At 40.1% G+C, this 21,055-nt stretch overlaps 2 protein-coding genes across 6 annotated transcripts in view; one reads left to right on the top strand and one right to left on the bottom strand.

The window, feature by feature from the left end:
* stxbp1a (syntaxin binding protein 1a) overlaps nucleotides 1-16,731 on the bottom strand; it is a 36,318-nt gene extending 19,587 nt beyond the window's left edge. For both annotated transcript variants that reach the window (XM_003440090.5, XM_005470428.4), the window contains exons 1-6: nucleotides 16,572-16,731; nucleotides 3,712-3,761; nucleotides 2,333-2,414; nucleotides 2,161-2,237; nucleotides 1,071-1,149; nucleotides 322-425 (exon numbers count right to left, since the gene is read on the bottom strand). In XM_003440090.5, the coding sequence (XP_003440138.1) occupies nucleotides 322-425; nucleotides 1,071-1,149; nucleotides 2,161-2,237; nucleotides 2,333-2,414; nucleotides 3,712-3,761; nucleotides 16,572-16,608 (429 nt within the window). In that variant the 5' untranslated portion in view covers nucleotides 16,609-16,731. The remainder of the gene's footprint in view (nucleotides 1-321; nucleotides 426-1,070; nucleotides 1,150-2,160; nucleotides 2,238-2,332; nucleotides 2,415-3,711; nucleotides 3,762-16,571) is intronic.
* The window catches only part of niban2a (niban apoptosis regulator 2a), a 51,793-nt gene that overhangs the window by 1,202 nt on the left and 29,536 nt on the right, over nucleotides 1-21,055 (top strand). For 2 of the 4 annotated variants that reach the window (XM_025909307.1, XM_025909306.1), the window contains exon 2: nucleotides 1,653-1,745. In XM_025909307.1, the coding sequence (XP_025765092.1) occupies nucleotides 1,685-1,745 (61 nt within the window). In that variant the 5' untranslated portion in view covers nucleotides 1,653-1,684. Of the gene's footprint in view, nucleotides 1-1,603; nucleotides 1,746-18,994; nucleotides 19,254-21,055 lie in introns of those variants that run through there. The other 2 variants (XM_025909305.1, XM_005470426.4) reach the window with 2 other exon arrangements.

Raw genomic sequence — 21,055 nt, 5'->3', positions numbered from 1 at the left:
CATCAATATCTTGCTGCAACATTTGAATTACTTGCTATGAAAAGCTCCTGATGAGCTGTCTGTATCCTGGAGGAGCAGAGAATGATGTCTTAATACTTATTGATGTGATTGTGTCTATTCAAGACAAGAGGCTCATCCAATGCAGGACACAGTTGAACTTCAGGGTTATCATCATTTAACAAGTGGGCACAACTTTCCTACTGATTATGCGTATTCATATGCAGAATCTTTTATAGAGATTAAACATGCTTTGAGGACATTTTCTTCATTTCTGCATTTCATTATGCACCATGACCATGCAGGGCTGCACAGTATTTTTACCTGAGACTCGTAGGGCAAGAAGGCGATGTTGATCTCCGTCAGAGTCTTGACGACTTTGGAAGCCCGGCTCTTCACCAGCTCATTAAAGAGAGGATCGGGGCAGGCTGGAAAATATCAAATGATGCTTAGTTTCAGTCACATTCACAGACAAATACACTTAAACACCAGAGTTTGAGTCGACCTATGATGTCTCTAAAAGATGATCTTTGACTAAACTTTTTCATATTACTTTGACAGAGTGCTCAATGGAAGCTCGTCCTTCATTTAACATGATGCAGCTTTAGATTCTTCCACTATAAAGATACTTCTAAGGCCAAGATGTTTCTGTTAAAGGGAACATCATAGCCACTCAATCTCTTATTATGAAGCTGTAACCTGCTGTAATAGTGCAGGGATAAAGCATATTTAAAGAAAAATAACTACTTTTGTATAGTTTTAATTTTTCTACAAACCACTATAAATTAGGGGAATATTTGATTATTAGCACAAAAAGATCCTGTCTTACTTGACCTAATAAAACCGGCTCGCATGAGTTTCAAAACAAGAAAACAACAGGTGACTATAAGAACTTTGAGGGAACTGTGGGATTAGATGTTCTAACAACATCAATGAGAGCATTCGTATTCGTATCTATAAAAGAAAAAGTTACAACAATTAAAAAAACCTTCAACATCCAAAACAGTCTCATTTAGCAGCATCAACACTACATCAAATAGAAGGTTGTCTGTAAAGTCCTTGTGTGTACTCACAGTCAGTGAAGAAAACATGGGCTGCCTTGTATTTGGATGAATGAGGGTCTTTGAAGTCTGCAATGAGGGTGTGGACAGACTGAAGAGAGAGAAACAGGTTAAATGTGTTGCGATGAAAGTTCTGTATTTTAATCTTCAAGATAACATGAAGCAAGGACAATCCTTACAATATGTGCATTTTGTAATGTGAGCTTCTCTGATCAATATTTTGGTAGCTAGTCAAGCTGCAAGTGGATGTTAGTGAGTGTGAGTCTTTCCCTTTCAAACCATGAGCTGCGTTTACATTCTCCAGCGTCCCAAGAGTCCGCAGTGCTCTGGCCTTCCTGACTTGGAGAACCCTACCACGTGTTACATTTTGAATATTCACTTTCATTTACCCAAACCATTTGTTAATTTGTGAAGTTACTTTAGTGTAAAAGTAGAAGAGTAAAATTCATGAATCTAAGGAGCTTGGAAAGAAAAGCGACTGGACTTCTTTAAGTTTCTTGAAGATGTTTCACCTTTTTTTTCTCTCTAAGAAAAATCCATCCATCTATCGCTGCTAAAGTATGCCGATTCTGACTCTGATTCCAATTATCCCAGTTCGGGTTGCAGGGGCAGCAGTCTGCGCCAAGATGCCTACAACTCCCTTCTCCCAGCCACCACCTCTACTTCTTCCAAGGGAACATCAGTCAGGTAAGACTCATAATCTCTCCAGAATGTCCCAGAGCTGCTCTGGGCACTAACGCTTGGTATTCAGGAGCATCCTAATCAGATACCAGAACTACCTTAACACCTTTCAATATGGAGGGATAACCGTTACTCTGAGTCCCTCCCTAATGACCAAGCTCTGAAGCCTCTCTCTCTCTCGTGGTCTGCAACATTCATCTCGAGGTAGACTGTAAACTCTGTACAACTTTCAACAAATAAAAGAAATTTGGATGTAAAGATAGATCATGGAAACTAAGAAGCATGTGCGATCTTTCTTGACTAAGTCAACAGCTGCCTGAGAATATGACGGCTTGTCTGATCTCTCTTCTAAAAGTGCATACCTGTTGCCAGAGACGTGCCTCTTTATGTATCTACGTTGTAAAAGAAGGGGTATCCCTACCTTCTCTGTGGGTGTTATCAGATAAATGGCCTCCAGGCTCGGCAGCGGCTCTCGTCGTTTCATGATGTCCTCCACAACTACAGAAGCAGGCACAGACATGTTAAAGAGTCGCAGGTACGATCAAAATAAGCCTCTCAGTGCAGAGAAATAGTTAAATGTGACGGGCTCTTACTGGTGATGCCCTCTGTCATGATGTCTGTCATCTTGCAGCAGGATGACAACATCCTCATGCTCAGCTGGTCCACAATCAGAGCCTAGCAACACAAGATGGCAGTAACTACTTTTTATTACTCTCATTACATGTAGCTGACAATAAAACAGTCTTATTCAAATAATCCCTTACAGACACTGTGCAGTGATGACTCAGGTTTATTCACATCCAGGCTTCAAGGTCTTTGTGTGTCTTAGTTGTTCTGGCTTATTTAATGTGCACCACTGTGATGAAAAACGTCTTTCCATCTGCATATTTACACATCAACATATACACTGTGTATAGGTTTGGTATCCATTTATCTTTTATTATATTTTCTACTGTTGCCTTTTAATGTCTTTTTGGACAACATCTAAAAAAGAGCTACTGAAAATGTAATCTCCTGGGATGGTGAGAATCATTCCTTCCATTGGTCTGCCCAAAAGCCTCCGTTAAATGACTAATAAAGACCGATTCTAGAGACATTCAAATATTTGACTAATAGATTATTTGGCTGGGTATTTCTGCACAGTCTTTACTCAGACACATTTAGCAAATTAGCAACATCTGAAATGGATCCATTTCATCTAATGAGCCAAAATAGTGCAGCTGCTCGAAAAGAACACATTTAGTTGTGTCTCCGTAAAGAGTTTACGAAGAGTCTGGAAGGCCTCATGATATTTTTTTTAATCTGTCTATGATATTAAATAGGATTAAATATAATTAAATATTAAATAGGATTAATGTTATTATTTTATACTAGACAGTGAGGGCCGGTATTTTCTTTGTCCTTTTTTGTCAAAACCCAGTTACATCCAACAAGTCATAATTCTATGCATGTAAGGCAGGCAGTGTTTTTTCCATTAGCGATGAATAATAGTATTTTCTTCTTGTTATAGGTGTTTGTCTAACAAAAAAGTGTAAAGCAATTGTAAAAAGAAAGAAAAACATTGACAAATAAATATTCTAACCTCAAGACATTAACTTTACATACAAGTTTAAGCTAAACAATTCATTTACTGCACATTTGTAAAGCTGGAACAAGACACTGTTTGGCAAACCATCTATTTAGTCCCACAAATTTCACCAGTACATTTTTTTTTTTTTACTGACTCAGGTCTAATTTTGAAACATAAGCTACAGATTCAGCGCAAAGTCCAGTTATGCTTCTTTGAAGAAAACTGCTCAATACCTGTATTCGCGCTTTTTTAAAGTAATGAACAGGTACAACCCATTTCCAAAAAAGGTTGCGACACTATGTAAAACAGAATTTATAAGAATATATAAACGCTTTCTAATCAACTTGTTTGTTGTATATCGGTGCCCAAAACTACACGTGACCCAGAGTGCTGTCCTCTCACCTTCCATTCTCCCTTCTTCTTCACCTTCTTGATAACATCGTTCATAATCTCTGTAAAACAAAGAAAGAAAAAGAATCATCAGAAATCTGATGGGCTCGTTATCTGAGCACCCATCCATCCTTTTATGCTTATCTCAGACAGACTGATGACCTGTCCAGTGTGCACTCTCCCTCTAGCCTTATGAAAGCTAGAATAACCTCTGTGTGTGTGTGTGTGTGTGTGTGTGTGTGTGTGTGTGTGTGTGTGTGTGTGTGTGTGTCTCTCTCTCTCAAGGGTACACATAACTCTGTCTTGCACTATGCCATGCTGAATTTTTTTTCCTTTCAACACTACACATTATTCTACTACAGGCACACTTATTTAGAGGAACAAGTACCTTTATGCCACACTGTTTTGTTCATTTTATTTCAAACAAACATGATTAAATAACAACAAGTAACAAAAACCAACATGGAGGCAATGTTTCTCACTAAACATGCAAACTTCATAGCAGCAGGAAAGGTTCACGGGTTCCCTAATCAGGGCCGCACAATTATTTAGATCAATATTGAGACCGCAAATATGTAAAACTCTTAACTAACAGATTTTGGAAAGCACTGACAATAAGCCGGTGGAGCTGGAGGTGGCAGATTTAAAGATGCTATGATTATTGTTTGTCAGTGACCGGGAGGGACAAGATTAGAAACAAGTACATTAGATGGACAGCTCCGGTTGAGCGGTTTGGAGACAAAGTTAGAGATGCAAGGTTGAGTTGGTTTGGACATATGCAGAGGAGGGATCGTCAAAGGATGCTGAAGATGGAGCTGCCAGGCAGGAGTAAAAGAGGAAGACCTCAGAGGAGGTTCGTGGATGAAGGAGGACAGAGGGTTGGTGTGATGTGGGAGGATGCTAGAGATAGGGTGAGATGGAGGCAGATGATGTGCTAATGTGACAACAAGCAGCTAAAAGAAGATAAAGACAAAGAAGAAGCCAACTCACAGACTTTTTCAGAGGAAACTTTCAATAAATCTGAATTTTGTTCAATAAATTACTATTTTTCAGAGGATTTTTGCATCATCATTATAATTCAACTGCAAATATTAGTTTCTGAAGCAAAGCTCTTACAGCCTGGCAGGAAGGGCATCTAGGGAAAGGATGCACTGAAAGATGAACCAAGAGCATCATAATAATTCAAAATGTTGCATTATGATTATTTTATCTCACGTTTTTTGCCTTATTAATCACTGAAAGTTACATTTGATTAACCACACAGCCTTTAGTGTTTATCAGCCCAAAGTTAACATGAGAAGGAGAAACAGCAAGAAAAAATTTTTGTTTTATGACAGTAAATCAGTCCCATCTTTAAAAATAGACATAGACATTTTACTACTAAAAGACCATTTTTATGATTAATAGAAATTGTTTAGATCCCTTGGGTATGACTGTCAAACTCTTACACCGTGAGAATCACTGGAGTAAAAACCATGTCTAACAACAGGAAGTTTGCCCTATGGTAGCTGGGATAGGCTCCAGCTCCCTGCCAACCCTGATAAGGATAAGCAGAAGACAATGGATGGATGGATGGTTAACTAAATTAAACTAAGCTTAAAATATCTGAACCCTGAACTGTTTGATTCCACTCACATGTATTTCAAAATCCAATAATGCTACGATTACAATAACACGCACCATGCATTCATGCCTCCAACAAGGGTAGCCACCACAGATCTACATCAGTGGAATGAATTCTCTCAATGATGAGTGTCTAAAAAGACGAGGAAACCCAATAAGGGAAAGACAGTATCCACTGTGAGGTTATGGCACGATGACCCCGTTTGTGCCACAATACTGATATTGGCTTGATCAGTATGCCAACCATCTGCCAGCCGTATTAAGATAAATCCATTAAGGGTGAATTACTGTTGAACATCATGTTGGATCACAGTGAATAGAAACCGCTAAGCCCTCCCGGCCCCAGCTAAAACCTGCGACCACACAGATACTGATGGATTACCACAGATTAAAAAGGGCTTGAGCAAAAAAAAGATGAGGGATGCAAGTGTTTGCTGCCTCGAAAACAATAAGCAGTATGCTCCTCAAAGTCAGATGATGACCTTTTCAGAAAAATTGAGAAATATGCCAGAAGCAGGATGGAAGCATAAAAAAATGGAAAATAAAACCAATTATACGATAAAAGAAAGCTAGAATGCATGCAAATAAAGGTCGATTAAAAGTGAATAAGTTATCGTATGTACTATAGCTGAAGCAGACAGAGCTCAGCCTGAACCTCCTATGAGTGAGACGAACTGTATCTGACCTCCAGTGGGACAGATGATCTTAATATAGTAGAAATATTCTTGCTAAATGAGAGATTCCCCAACTCAGCTTCAGTCTATTTCCAGCATTTCCTTTGTCCTGTTCTGTTAGCTGCTACGTCAGCCAAGAAGCAGTGTGAGTACAAACTACAACCTAAAAAAGCCTAAAAAAACTGTGACTTTTACACAGCTGGGGAGTCGGGGCAGTCACTGTGGAGCTGCTGACAAATCGCTGTAAAACACTCCAAGTAACAGCTGCAAATTTAAAGCAGGTTCCTTTTCATTCCTGAAAAGTCGACTTGTGTTTCATCCAGCAGCGGCTCCAGGCCACAGGATGAGACACTTCAGAAAACAAAGCAGGACTGAGGATATCCGTGACTCGTCCTCCCTTTTCCTCTGATAATCTGTTTCCTCTTTTTCTTCTGATAAATGAGCTCAGATAAAAGCAGCTACAATTATTCAGATAAATTGAATTTTTAACTATTCTTCGTTTTTTTCCAGGGTCCAAATTCTTTAATCCATCGATCTCTTAAACATTAATGTCGATTCAGAACAAAACCTTTACTTCAGCTCGATGCTTTAACATTACACTTTCCATATGAACATCTCTTCCTTAGATTCGTCTCAAACCTTGTTGTTTAGAAGCCCCCATTGAACCCTTTTTTGGGCAGCCCTAAATTTCATTCATAGCATTTTCCCCAATTACTGTCATTGCTTTTGTAGGTAACGTTTTAATATTTATCCAGTTGAATTGAGGTTTGTAAAGGTGAAGGTGAAGGTTTGAATATGTTTGCAAGCAGAATATTAGATTAACATTAACTGCAAGGCAGTATATTGATGATCTCCCCTGGAAGCCCTTCAAGTCCAGTATGGAGGTAGAAGAGTGATAATAAAAGAACTGACCCCAACAGATTTATTACTAAGGGGTTAACGATCCAAAGAAGTCAATGCATTTTTGCTACCGGACCATAAATATGCTTTTTAATGCTGAGAAACAGAACATTTTAACACGGGGCTCTATGAGGGCTGTCTCGCTTTTGAATCCAGCACAAGTCACCTCAGTACAACAGAGTGTCTGTACTATCAAATCAACATCTCTGTGGTTCTACTCAGTGGAATATGGAGCTGAGGAAAGTCAAGAACACTACCCTGTCTGGATTATGTTCTGTTAAAAAAAATATTATAATGTTGATAGATACTAAACAACAAATATACCAATTCAATTTATCTCCTCTTCTGTTAGCTTCGGTTTTGTTTCATTTTTTCAATTAAAAGGATGACTAATGGGATTATCCTTCATAATGTTGAGTGATATGACCCAGACAGTCAATAAAATAGAGATGTTAAGTTAATAGTGAAGGGACTGCACTCTTTTCTAACTGAAGACTGAAAATGAGTTGGGGGGAGGCGTGACTGCGGATTCTTCCTTTCTGACCTCCTGATAAAGGCACAACAGGAACACGCCGGTCAGAAAGAAGGGAAGGGACCTGAACAAACACAAGCAGCAGCTGTGTCAACCAAACATGCACAGAAACACATACACACACACACCTCATCTCATATCCAGTTAAACAGGATACAATATAATCACGTCAGAGCAGGGACGAAAGTTCAGAATTTCTTTGTTAAACTAGTCAAATATAAATTAGACTAAGCAGACTTTATTAAATATACAGTGAAGACATAAAAATAAAAATACTACTAAAATATTACATCTTCAGCACCTCAGCAGACACTTGTTTATCTCATCAGGTTGTATGTTTTAAGAGTTGTGGCATTTTCTTGGTCTCCTACCTCACTAACAGAATTCAAACCCCCCCAAAATCTTCTGCTTTTTCAGTAAAGGCTCAGTTATCTTTTGTTTATATTATTAAGCACCCTTGTGGATCGAATGATGTGCTAAAATGTTCCTAACCCTTTTTGTAGTTTTCGAAATTATCATCATTTGTTTCTAATATCTTAGTTATCTTAAGAAATGACTGTAATCTTTAATACAAATCACTTTTAAATGCTTAATATTCATATTTTTTTTTAACCTTTGTGTTATTTTTTCCACAGTTTTGATCAACACCTGCTGCATTTATATGTGCTATGCACACAGACTTCACTCCTCCCTCTGTCTTTAATAAGCAAATTTTATAGAGACCACCGCTGGATATACTGTTGCTTATTTGCACGTACATGTTTTTGTTTTTAGACTGAACTAAAATCACTTTCACTTTTCTGATTGGTTGCCTCTCACAAACAGAAGGTTTAAACAATAGGTGGGTGGGGCTTCTGTGCTTACAGCCAGAGCTCAGTGACTGAGGTCATCGCATAATAAGGATAGCTGTTCTCTGCGGCATCATACAGAGGTAAAAATGCAAAGAAAAAAAAAAACTATAAGAAATAAGTGTTTGGTAGCTTGATGTTTTTTTTCTTGAGGTTTTAGAGGCTAAAGGAAGGGGAGTTTTTCCTTCCCACTGTTGCCATGTGCTTTGGCCTATGGAGCCATCTGATTGTTGAGAATGAGAAAAGTAATTATGCTTGAGTACCTAGATCCTGAAGCCTGGTTTTGGCTCAGTGGGATTAGTTGTACGCATGTTGACCTAATTTATAATTGTGTTTAGATGTTTAACATGTACAAAATAAGGGAAAGCATACGTCTTCTCTATAAACCCAGACAAACTGAGCACAGTTAGCCATATCAAGGAGCAGTATTATGAGCTAAAGTCAATGATATTGCCGATTGTGTTGATGTACTCTCCACCCCCCTAAGCATCGACTTGGGCTGACAGTTTCTCCCTTTGCCTCGTGGTTCTCCCCCCTTCTGGGACTTTCACCTATGAGTACATGACCCATTTTTTTTCTCTGGATCTCGGCTTCACAGCAGCATCATTCCCGAGGGAATGTGACACGCTTGATCTTAAAGAGACACGCAGACAAATCAGCAGGACTTGCACTGAAATGCAAGCAAAGCCTTCACCATATAACAAACACACAAAAGAAAAAAATGAAACAGAGCTTCATGGTCAGAGTCTCACCATGTCATAGGTTTTTTATTTTCAAACATCAAGGAGTTTTTGTTTGTTTATACACTTCAATAGATTACATTAACCAAAACATTAAAATAACTTAATATTAATTAAAAAAAATAGCTTTACAATGAGGCTAACCACAAATTAAATGGTTTCTATGTTCCAACTCTTCAGTACACCTTAAGCACTGGTTTAACAAAACCTAAAAACACTCCATGACATAAGGAGGAGCTATCCTTCCATTCACAGCCTCTTCAGATCCATCTGCAGTTACGCAACACCCTAAACTGGCCCCAGCCGGCACAAAATGGCTGTAAGGAAAGCAGAAGAAGAGATTTATGACCTTCAGTGGACAGAAAGTCAGAGGTCAGAGGTCAGGAGTGCAGTTCACTGGAGTAAAATGGGAAAAAAAAAAAAGAAGGAAAGCAGGAGAAAAAAAACCCAGCAAAGATGCTAGAGGTCCACTGAGAAATCTCCCCGCCACAAATGCTGTCTCGGTGGACTGATCTCTAAAGACGTGTGTGGGCAGAACATTGATTGACTCTCATGGAGTCTACGCACATGCACCTCAAAGAGTTGTCTGTCACCTCTGTTCCCCTGACAGGAGGAGTGTCAGTGCGGGAAACTCAGCTAAAAGTTACTAATGCAGTAACAAGAACATGAAAGAAGATACAAAGAACTCTTTACTGATACCCGAAATTCCTTCTCTGCACTGAAGCTATTATAAGCATTGGAAGCTAGCTGCTGTGCAGCTTCCAGGGATCAAATGCAGCTCTAAGCTGATACCTTGATCAAGGGCAAATGCACAAAACGCCACATCTGCAAAGATATGGCACAGAATTTTTATCAGGCATTGCAGGTCAGCGAAAACCAGCTGACCAACCAACGAATGGAATAAATGGAAAGATCGGGAAGGAAACACTACACACCCTTTAATGAGAATCTGATATTACTAAACTGCTTTTGTGCAAACACACAGTGCTGACCTACTTAAGCCAGCTTTTTTTCCAGAGCAGAAAACGCAGCAGCTCTTTGTTTTCACGATCCTATAGAAAAAAAAAAAGCGTGACAAGCCCTAAGAGGATGTCTCATACTGATTTTATTAGATTAAGCTAATCATGTAAAGTTAAAATGATAATTTTGTTATACAATATGTGAACACATACTTGTTTTTGTATTTGTATCATATTCCCTCTCTTGTCTGTTCCTAAAATTTTTTTTACAGCAACATCTTTTCCATGATTGGATATTATATCTGCCTATATTACTATAAATCTTGAAATGACTGTTTTGCAATAATTTTCTCTTTTTGCCTTTCCTTTAATCCAAGTTCAGTCAGTGAAAGACTGTGGCAGGTTTAATTTGGTTTACATTAACTTATTGCATTTGAATCATAATTAAAGTTTAGGAAAATCAGCTTGAATAAAAACAATACGATTTCTCTATTTTAACGTTTAATTAATCCACTATTTTAAGAGCATCTATGAGAAACTGTCTTTTTCCTTTTTTCCAATGATCAAACAGCCATAGTTGAAATGTGTCTGTTTCTCCCTTAGCCTTGCGTGGATGGCATGCGGGGAGCCCAGAGGTGCTACCGCACTCTCTGTGCGCTCGTAAGTTGCACCCACAAGAAATCAAATAAAATCCCTGAATGATGTCAGCAAATCCCTTCCATTATTATTCCACTCTAATCTGAATCTCTCACATTCAGGAGCGAAAGACGTTCTAAAACCAGTTTCACTGTGACTTTAAAGTAATCACTCATGAAAATGGTCGCTGGTTAAATTGTTTTTTTCCCCTCCTTAGTGCTGCCAAGTGCTTATTCTAAGGGAAATTGTGAGATTTCTCTCTTGACCCATTTTGTGACTTCGTGCAACATTAATAATATTTAACCTAATTTCATCCAACCTTTGTCACAAGATATTAATTCTAGTTCTATTGCAGAAATACAAGTGCAGGAAAATTTAAGAGAGTAACAAGAAAGCAAGACAAATTAGATTTCCTGCAATCACCAGAGAGAGAGAGCTAAGAAGATGGTGAATAAACCCAGGGTGCTGAAAACACCAGATAATATACAGCAGAAATGGATATAAGAAAGAAACTAAGGCAACCCGTCTGGATGCCTGTCTGAAGCTCTGAATGCTCTGCAGTCACTGCCAGCTCAGTAATTTGTAAAATACAAAGTAGGATATTCAAAATCCTACTTTGCCATCTATATTTCTTGTTTTTGTTTACATCGCTGGAAGACGAGAGCATCCAGGCTCTGGTGCTGTGGCGATCTTCCATAAGAAGATATTTCTGTCACGCGGTGTTAAATATGTCTCCACCGTACGTGTGTGTATGCATGTAAGAAAAGGACAGAGCGTGGTCACGTGCTGCCGAGAAGAGTGGGAGGTAGAGGATGTCTGCCAGCTCTGACACAGCACTCATCCTCAGCAAAAGAGAAGGGGAATTCATTAAGATTAAGAGCCACTGTGACCCTGCATTACACAGCTCTATTTCAGCCAGCTCTTCATACTCTATTACTGCAGTGACATGACATTTCAGAGTGCATTTGTTTGGAAGTGTGTGTGTGTGTGTGTGTAAGTGTGTGTTTTACAGAGGCCCAGGGGCTGCAGGCACTGCGTCAGACTGAATCCAGACTTGTGTGTGTGTGATGCTGTGGCTCAGTGATGCTTCCAAGGTCAATAGAAGGCGTGTGTGTGCAAATATGTGCATAAAAGTCCTTTTCTATTTCACCTTCCTCCTTCTTTTTATTCACACTACCCCAAACAGAGAAGAGTAAATACAACATGCTTCCAAAAACTTCCAAGAAAGAGTGAACAGACTCTGTTTGACATTTTGGGATGTGAGTATATTCGAGCTGGAGACAAAACACTTCCTAGCTTTGCTTCGAAGTCTTTTAGCTCTCCATCACACCATTTCTGAACATTTAGCTGGCGCAAAATTGATGTGACACAACTGATAAACATCAGCCACTGCCATCAGCATTGTCAACCAGGCATTATACTACATCAGTGCATCCCTACAGCACGCAGCCTCTTGAGTTACCTTTTAGTTTGTCTTAAAAAATAAAAGGCAACATTAGGGCTCATTTTTGCATCCATTTTGCACCCAGTGAAGCAACAAATTCTAGTACCGTTTCATTTCAGTGAGCACAAATAGACGGAAGGAGTGACAGGTGAATGTTTTGAGTGGTAAAAGCAAGCAAACTGGCAAAACGTATATCAAAAATGATTGCCTGACTTGCTAATTACTTGATAAAATCTCACCAAAAACTACATTTTTTGATAAAAAAAAACAACCAAAAACCATTTTGAGTTGTCACACCACTAAGTAGCACAATTTTATATCTTCTGTTTAATAAACTGAGCAACTAAAGAACAAGTGAGAAATGACAATAAACAACCTGATAGCTAAAAAACCCTGCAGGGTCACCATTGTGACACACTGGACGAGATCCTTCAAATGATCTAATAAGAGCAGCAGCAGCCCTGAAAACAGTCTGAAGGCGGACAAGAAGACTACTTTAAAAGAGAGTCTGATCAAAATTAAGTCATGTACGGTTTTTACTTTTTATTTAATGTGAATTCTGTAAAATAAAGGAAAAAAATGTCCACGCATACAGGACAAACCCACAGCTGTGTACTGTGTGGTTACCACAGACATAATGGAAAGATACTGAAGTAGCAAGTTTCATTAATTATCAAATTATTATTATTAAATCCTTTTTAAAAAAAAAAAATGAGACAGCCACATGATAATTATCAAATAATCACAAATGAAGAAAATGTGTGCAAAACTAGTTGCAGACGAAGAACCTGTTAAAATATTCCAGTTAAATCCAAAATTGTAACTTTGTAATCTTTTTGTAGCTTGCTCTATTCATATCCAGGTAAGTATTTGAATACAGTTTTTCAAAAATCGGTCTGAACAAGAAGTACAGCTAATGTTAAAGCGTCGTATGTCCTGACATTGTAAGTCCGGTGTTTAAATTCAGTCAAGGCTCAGATGTAGACAGGCAATCTTTGCAGCAGAGGCTTGTAAATAAACATCATAAAAAGCTGCTCTCTCCAATTCACTGAGGAGTACCACCCCGCTTTTTCACATTAGATGCAATAGTGAGCAAGAAAAGATACAGAAGCATGCATATGACCAATGTCACCATAGTCAAGCACAGACTGAATTGTGATCTATTTGTATTTGTTTCGATAAACATGTCCATTCTTTTTCTTCAGTTTTCTTGAAAGGTGTTCCACATGATTTTTCAAAGTGGGTCTAGCTTTCAGACAGAGTTCCAGAAGAGTTGAGGTCTTATGCTACCTCAGTGTGCCACCTTCCCTTTTAGGATGCCGTTGCATTAATTAAACCTGAAATGGCTGCATGGCGATGACGAGTATGTAATGCAAAGACTGAATGAGTGCCAGTCACTGTTCAAACTTTTTGTGGTGCATTGTACTTCAGAAGGAAAAAGAAGTTTACATCACACACCCCGGAGATTTTATCCATTATAAACAATAACAAATGTCTAATTTTGCTTTTGAAAGGCTTTTCCAGTTCGCATGTCAATATATTCTTAGTCAAGATACTGAAGCCCGAATTGCTCCCATCCATCAGAGTGTGTGTGCGTGACTGACAATGTTAGAAAAAGCCCTGTATGAATTTGTGTGCAATTGGGTGAATGGGACATACTAGAAAAGGCGCTGTATAGGTAAAGGTTAACGTAATAGCTGCTAAAACTTTTGTTCACTTTCCCCAACAGACTAAATCATTGAACTTTTCCTTTTTCACCTGGTTGTCTGTGCTCCACCTTTGGGGCCGCAGTTTGAAAACCACTGATTTAATAACACTCCACATGCTTTACGAGCCAACTTTGAGCAGAAATGCGCAGGTAAAGATGAGAGGTGAATAAATAAATATAAAGCTGTCTGTGGTTACAGAAATATTTCAAAATTAACTGGATTTACAGGATCTGGTGATGTAAATTGATTCTGAGGTCGGTTTCTCAGTATATTATGGTATTCATCATGTTACAAAATAACATATAAAGTACTATGAAGTATTTCAGCATCTGCTTGAATGATCGAATGAAAGGCGGAACATTATTTGTCTGGGTCAGCAGGTTTTCCATGAAAACCTGCAAAACATAATAATATCCACTGCATCTGACCCCACAGACATCACCATAGAGTGTATAGCTCAAATACAGAACACCGCCTCGCTCTAAACACTGCGTTCCTTCAGTTTGAGCAGCTCATCTCTTTCTAAATGACTCAGGTCACTGCTGACTGATGAGGTCCTCGTCACTCAGCCTTATTCTCCTTCTGCTGCTCTCTGGCACTGATGCTCACATACAGGCATGAAACAGGGAGGGTGAAGCTCAGCTTGCTGCCCATCCCCCCCTCCCTCCCTCCTTCATCCTGGCTGCTACATCCACTGCTGCAGAGAGAGAGAGAACGTGAGAGAGCCCGCGATGGTGTCACCCTCCCTCTTTCACTCTCTGCCCCCAACACCGTCACCTCCACCAATCACAGCCCTCGCTTCACCTTAGCCAAACGTAGAGCAGGTGTTGCCTCGCTGCGTCCTTGTCTTTACTGGGAAACATGCACGCAGTGTTTACATTGCTCAGGAAAAAGATGATTCACTCGGCCTGCCTTCAGCTTTTCACAAACTGGGTTATGCAATAGCCAGTTACAGTGCTTAAATAATTAAAGAATGCAAAACACGCGCAGATAATTGGCATATGAAGCTGCATTGTGTAATGTAGTAGGATGTGCAGATGATATCATTTCTATCAAAACTCAGTCTTCTGGCCTTGTATTTAAAAAAATGTAGACTAACTTACACAAATGCAGGTCTGGGCTGCCCTCAGCCACAGTGCAATCATTCAGCATCATCAGCAGGCTCAGAATACTTTTTATAATTTAATACTGTACTCTTGGATTCAAAGTAGATGTGAAATTACTGATGATTGAAGCTCCTCGTTGTGACAATGCACAAATCCTTTCACTTTATGTCAAAGAACAGAAAAATATACTATATATACACTAATATATATATATATGTTGCATCTCGATGACCAAGAATGGACGCATGTGCATCTATGTGTGTGTTTAATGGGATGGGGTGGGTGGGAGCCAGAATTCTGCAGCAGCACCAGTGAGGCAAATATACCTTAGAGCAGAGCTGGGTGTAGCTTAAGAATTTTCAGATTCCAGCAATGTCATGACCAGAAAGTGACACATTAGCTCCTGGTACAGAGCATCTGTGTGGATTTGGATTAGTGAAATGTGACACCGAATCAATACTATGAACAACAGACGCCAAATGAAGCAAATCCTGCAGCAGGGGCAGGGCACGGTAACAAAAAAAGAGGAGAGAGAGAGAGAATGAGCAGCTTGGTGTAAGAATTTAGGCACGAACTGGATACATGTCTTCACATTAAGCCATCTCTGTCAGGTTTTATAGGCTGGTTCCTGAGCCTTTCGACGACCACTAACACTTGCACCCAGTTGAACCTCCTGCGCCTCCACCATAGTCAGGCCTGTTTCATCACCGCACACCTACCGCTAGAGCACCAGCCCAAATATAATGAGCCGAAATGACACAATCGAATACTGAACCTTGAGTTAATAGTGTCCTAATGATGCAGGATTACACAGACTGCCGGTGCCGCACCGACTCTACTAAAGGGCACGATGACTAAAAGCCGTCCGCTGGTCGTTACCGGACAGCGGAAAAATATACAAAAAATGCGGAATTTCTTGCGCAGCGCCTGTTAAGGCAACTTTCTCGACTCTGGTGCACTCCGCCATTAACGTGAAACGGAGCATAGGTGGTGCTCTCCGGCTGAGAAAGGGTGTTTTACGCAGCTGATTTTTGCTCCATCGGATGGGGTGAGGCACTGCTGAAGTCGGGGAATCCCACGGATGGAGACCGCTAATCCTTATTCATTTTGCAATAAACAGCATCGCATTACATTGTGTTCGCTATTATTAGCTCGCCAGCGTGTGAGCAGTACGTGCATCCTGCATGTTGTGGCACAATATTCAGGCAGAAACAGATCGGGATGCAGCTCACAGGCAGACGCAGATTAGTCCTTAAATAAAGGCAGATTGTGGCTAAAAGGGGCGCACACGGGCTTCATTACTCTGTGGCTTCTCATCCCACCGGAGGAGGATGCCAACATCTTCGATTAGTGGGCTAATCATCGCTTGTCAACAGCGTTTTTTTACGCTCTATCGCTTGAAATGCAATTGCGCATCCGCGCCGCAGGAGACCAAGGAGACGGAGCAGCCTCCGCAGGGCATCCAGTGCTTCCTCACTACACCTCTGCGGTTTACGTCGGGATACAATGGAATATCACCTTCATCGTTATCATCATCACCACTTAGATGCACTAGCAGGCACCCGCATCCTGTCCCCCCCGCCCCTCTTTTTTTTAAATATATACTCGCTCTCTGGCACACACACAGCCGAATCGGGGTGCAGCAAAACCATATCCCGCACAAATTCTGAGCACCATAAATTAGGAGAAAAAAAGTCTTACTTTCGCCGACCACCGCCTTTAATCCGATAGGTGCCATGATGCTGCCTCTGAGTGCTGGACCGACTGATTACCCTCTGCTTACTCTCTCTCTCTCTCTCTCTCCCCTCCTCCTCCTCCTCCTCTCTGATCGTGTCACACCGCTGTGGAGGAGCCTCCACTTGGAAACGTCACTGCGTATCCTTCCGCATCATCCACACTGGTGATGTGCGGACGTTTGGCTACAGCTGTGTGTTTATTAGCTCAAACTAATTCTTACTAGAGGCATTTATTTGTTAAGCTTTACCCGCTCATTTGTCTAAATAGAATTCAAAGATTCCTGCAAAATACGTTTGTTTTTAACAGAACCTGAAATAAATACATGATAAGAAAATAAAGTGACCCTTCATTTTTAAACAGGTTTTAATGCATATAACCTTAAGCAGATGGCACTATAATAGGTTTCAAATGTGCAAAGATCCGCAAAGTAACCAAAGCTTTAAATCTATGGTATATATTAAAAAAAAACAAAAAACAATCTATGGATCTGTAATATAGTGGAGCATTACATTTATACAGGAAGGCAGTGATGTGCAAAAGTCTTGTGTCAGTGATTTAGTGAAATGTGCAAACATAAATGGAAGTACAGTATAAGACAAAAACACAGTATACACAATTCTAACAAGCTTGAAAGTCAATATTTGCTAAGGCCTTGCACATTTGTTCGTCATATACTCTTAAAGATATTCAAAGAAAGCTTGCTTAAGTAGTCTTCAGTAATAGTTCTCCAGGCTTCTTGAAGGGCATTCAAAGCTCTTCTTTGAATGTTGGCTGCCTTTTGACCCGTTCTCTGTCTAGATGATCCCACACTGCTTTAGTAATATTGGGGTACAGGTACCAAGCCAATCCATGACTGATAGTATCGATGTCTGTAGATACTCACCGTTTACCCTTCTTGACTGCCTCGTACATACTAACAATGATTTGAACCAGCAGTTTCAAATTTGGATTCCGCACTCCATAATACCCATTACCTCTGATTTTCAGTCTAGTTCTTGTGCAGTTCATGCATAACTCAGCCTTTTCCCTTCTTTAGGAAGGGCTTCTTAATAGCCACCCTTCTACTCCGACCATGTCTGATGAGCTTTCAGTGAACAGTAAATGGACGAACTGTCTAAAGATACAGTTTAAAATTTGTTCTTGGCCAAGCTGTCTGTTATGTGAAGACAACACTGGTTCATCCCCTTGAGTTGCGTGCCCTTTTTACGCTTAAATCAGTCAATGGGGATGACAGCAGACGTAAGTTCTCAGCTTTTTGGCAAACTGCATTCATAAACTGTACAGGTGAGATGCAAAGATGACCAGACAGGTTTTTAATTAGAACTAATAAACATAATAATTGAAGAAAAACTGGACCATAAATTTATCAAAAGTACTGGAACACTCAGCACATCCAGTAAGGTCTTAATAATTCAATTAAAACCTACAAAAAGACACAATCAACACAAATAGTTCATTCAGTTTAAGCATTGTTTACAGAAAATTGCATGCTCAAAAAATGTTGTGTCTCACTCCCATTTCTTCTTGTTGCATTTGAAGCTCTATTTGGAAGATCCAACCATGCAAAATATTTTGCCATTTTTTGAAGTGGTCTTAAACTTTTGATCGGGACTGTATGATCAAATCATCCAGTTTATTGACTCTACTAAGCAGATGTGATGCATTGCAGTTTCCTTTTATGACACTTCTACTTTCACTTCATTTTCAGCTATGGAAGTTGCAGAGCTTAATTTTCAGCCTTCATTGCTGATAAAACCATAAATTCATAGACTATTTCAGCAGCATTAGAGATGATTGCAGAAATGTGAACAATTTAACATCCAGCATTTTAGATGTTTTCTTTTTTCTTTTTTTAAAAGGATCAACTCGCTTACTGAATTATTCAATATGTTTGGAAGAGCTGGTTTGGATACTGGCCTGCTTCAAAATTAGAGTAAAGAAATATGTTTTCCACAAGGGGGCAGTATTTATCTGTGTGTGGCAAAATGCTACTGGGTCCAACCACAGGCTGCCGCTCTAACGCTGAGCCAAACGCGCGCACTTCAAAACGCCTTTAGTTCATTTCTCCTGATTTTTAACCACAATATAAATATCATCAAATCATTAAAAGACACATTTTAAAGGAGCTTACTAATAAACGCAGGTTGTATTTTTTAACATCTGTCAAGTTTAACATTATTAAGTGGGCTGCTACAAACAGAAACTCTCGCGCACAGTACGCACTGAATAGGCTGTGATACGCTTAAGCTCCTGGTTCTGGCCACACCCTTAGCATAGCCGACTGAACACGTTGGACCAGTGATGACTCCCAGAGGGTGTGTCCCGCTGCTGTGAAACGCAGCACTGTTCACCAGCACCTCCTCCTCCTCCTACTCCTCCTCTTCCTTCACCGCCTCCTCCTCCTGGCTTTTTAGAAAAAGCTGAAGGCGCCCACACTCAACGCAGCAACGTCAGAACAGTGCTCCTCTCTAAGGGGGGAAAAGTGAGAGAAATTCCCAGAGGGTTTGCGCGGAGACTGCTGGAAATTTTCACCTGGAGTAAAACCTGCCGAGCTAGGATATTTAGAGGGTATCAGAGGCTCTCCTGTAACCATGGGGGACGTGGTTTCCTCTCACCTGGATGAGGATAGGCGGGAGATGATTACAGGTGAGTACCGTTGCGCTTTATAACAACCTTATTACAGAGTTTTGAGCATGTCGTTGCCTCGGTGTTGCCTTTAAGAAAATCGATTTATATTACTTTTATCATCTAAACTGCAGAAATTAAGTATAGACGGTTACTTTTGTGCCACCGCCTTGTAGGTGTGCTTTACTTGAAGGCTTCCCCTGAATCTCAACTCCACTGCAGCCCTGTTTCTTAGAGATAATAAGTAGGTTTCCAATGTTGCAGCATGTTTGTATAAGTTATGGACTGACTGCTATTTAAGTCTCAGATTGCTCCACAGAGTGAGCTGGGCAGCAGGTCTGGGCGTCTATTAAAGTCATGCGAGTAGAGGAACAATACAGACACTGAGATACTTCAATGGGTATAACGTGATCCCTGTCCTAGAAGTAGCTTGGTGATGCGTTCAAGGATCAAAACCACTTCAGGGATTGGGGAAAAACTAGTGGGTTTTTTTGTTTTGTTTTTTAAATGCGTGGAGTTCAATTGTCCAGACTTGTCCTTTCCTAAAACTTTTGTGTCAGTCATTTCAGTCTCAGCTGGGATGCCCCTTTAGTGCAGGGTTGTAATCCTGTTTGTGTGCATACGCTGGCAGAAGCACTCCTATGAGGAAACCCAGAATTATTCTCTAGAGGCTGAGGCACCGTGTGTTTGTTGGATTTTCCTTTTGTGAGCAGAAATAGAAAAAAAAGTGGGAAGAATCACCCTGTTAGAATCTGGCTGTTGTAAAAAAAAATAAAAATAAAATAAATAAAAATGCTAAGTTCACTTATAAAAGGATAAATATCAAATGTAACTTCACAGATATGAGGGGTTTTCTTTGCCTTTTGTCTGACTTTTGGGCTGCTGGCCAGAGAAATACATGTTTTCTGTTGTCCTATACTGATCCAAAGATGTGTGACATTCAGAATCAGCAGAAACTGGGCTTTAGAAAGTACAAGCAAGGTGTTCAATGTGAATGTTCTTGACCTTAGGAACAAAGCAAAGCAATCTGGTCTTACTGGCTTTTTGGAGCCCTCAGCCACATGTGCTGGTCTTCATTCACTCAGTCAGGTATCATCATGTGTCTTACTGTAAGTCTTGTTAATGATAAAATATATGTTAAAAATATCAAATGTAAGGTTCTCATGACTGTGGAAAGCTACGAGGGTAGAAAATATTAATTTTAGCTGCGTGCAGACCTTCATCGTTAAAGTACCCGAGTGCAGTATTTCCTGCTTATGAGTCCACTCAGAAAAAGATCCATACAAAGAGACTAGTCAGAGGGAGAGGGGAAGATAACAAGTGAAGCAGGTAGAAACATGTCACAGGTTTAATAGCTGAAACCGTCTGACTCTCACACACACCCCTCTCTGCGTTGTTCCTGCCAGTATCTTCTACAAATCAACACAGTGAAAACACCCACGTCAACAGAAGACAAGTGAACACCTGTGCATGTCTTTAAAGAAAAAAGAAAACTCCTTCTTTTTATCCAGGTCTCACGTGTTGATGTGTTTGCACCTTTTAAGTTTGTGTGTGAGACAGGGCGAAGACAGTCAGCGTTTTTGAGTCAGGAAGCTTGTTGTGTCTAACTCCCACAAAGGCGACTACTCAACGCTCGCTGCTAACGCAAACCCTGATAAAATGATCTCTTCCCCTATAGGACCCACACAGCAATCCCATGTGTGTGACACACATGCAAATCATAACTGCCTGCTGACCCACATGTTCATCCATCTGTGGTCTGCCTAAGGCAGAAATAACCAACACACTCAAACCTTGGCCTTGATATGTGCTGCCTACTATCA

Source organism: Oreochromis niloticus, linkage group LG7 (assembly GCF_001858045.2).
Source record: "Oreochromis niloticus isolate F11D_XX linkage group LG7, O_niloticus_UMD_NMBU, whole genome shotgun sequence".
Lineage (NCBI taxonomy): Eukaryota > Metazoa > Chordata > Actinopteri > Cichliformes > Cichlidae > Oreochromis > Oreochromis niloticus.
The sequence above is the reverse complement of the archived record's forward strand: the minus strand, read 5'-3'. Positions and strand labels throughout refer to the sequence as shown.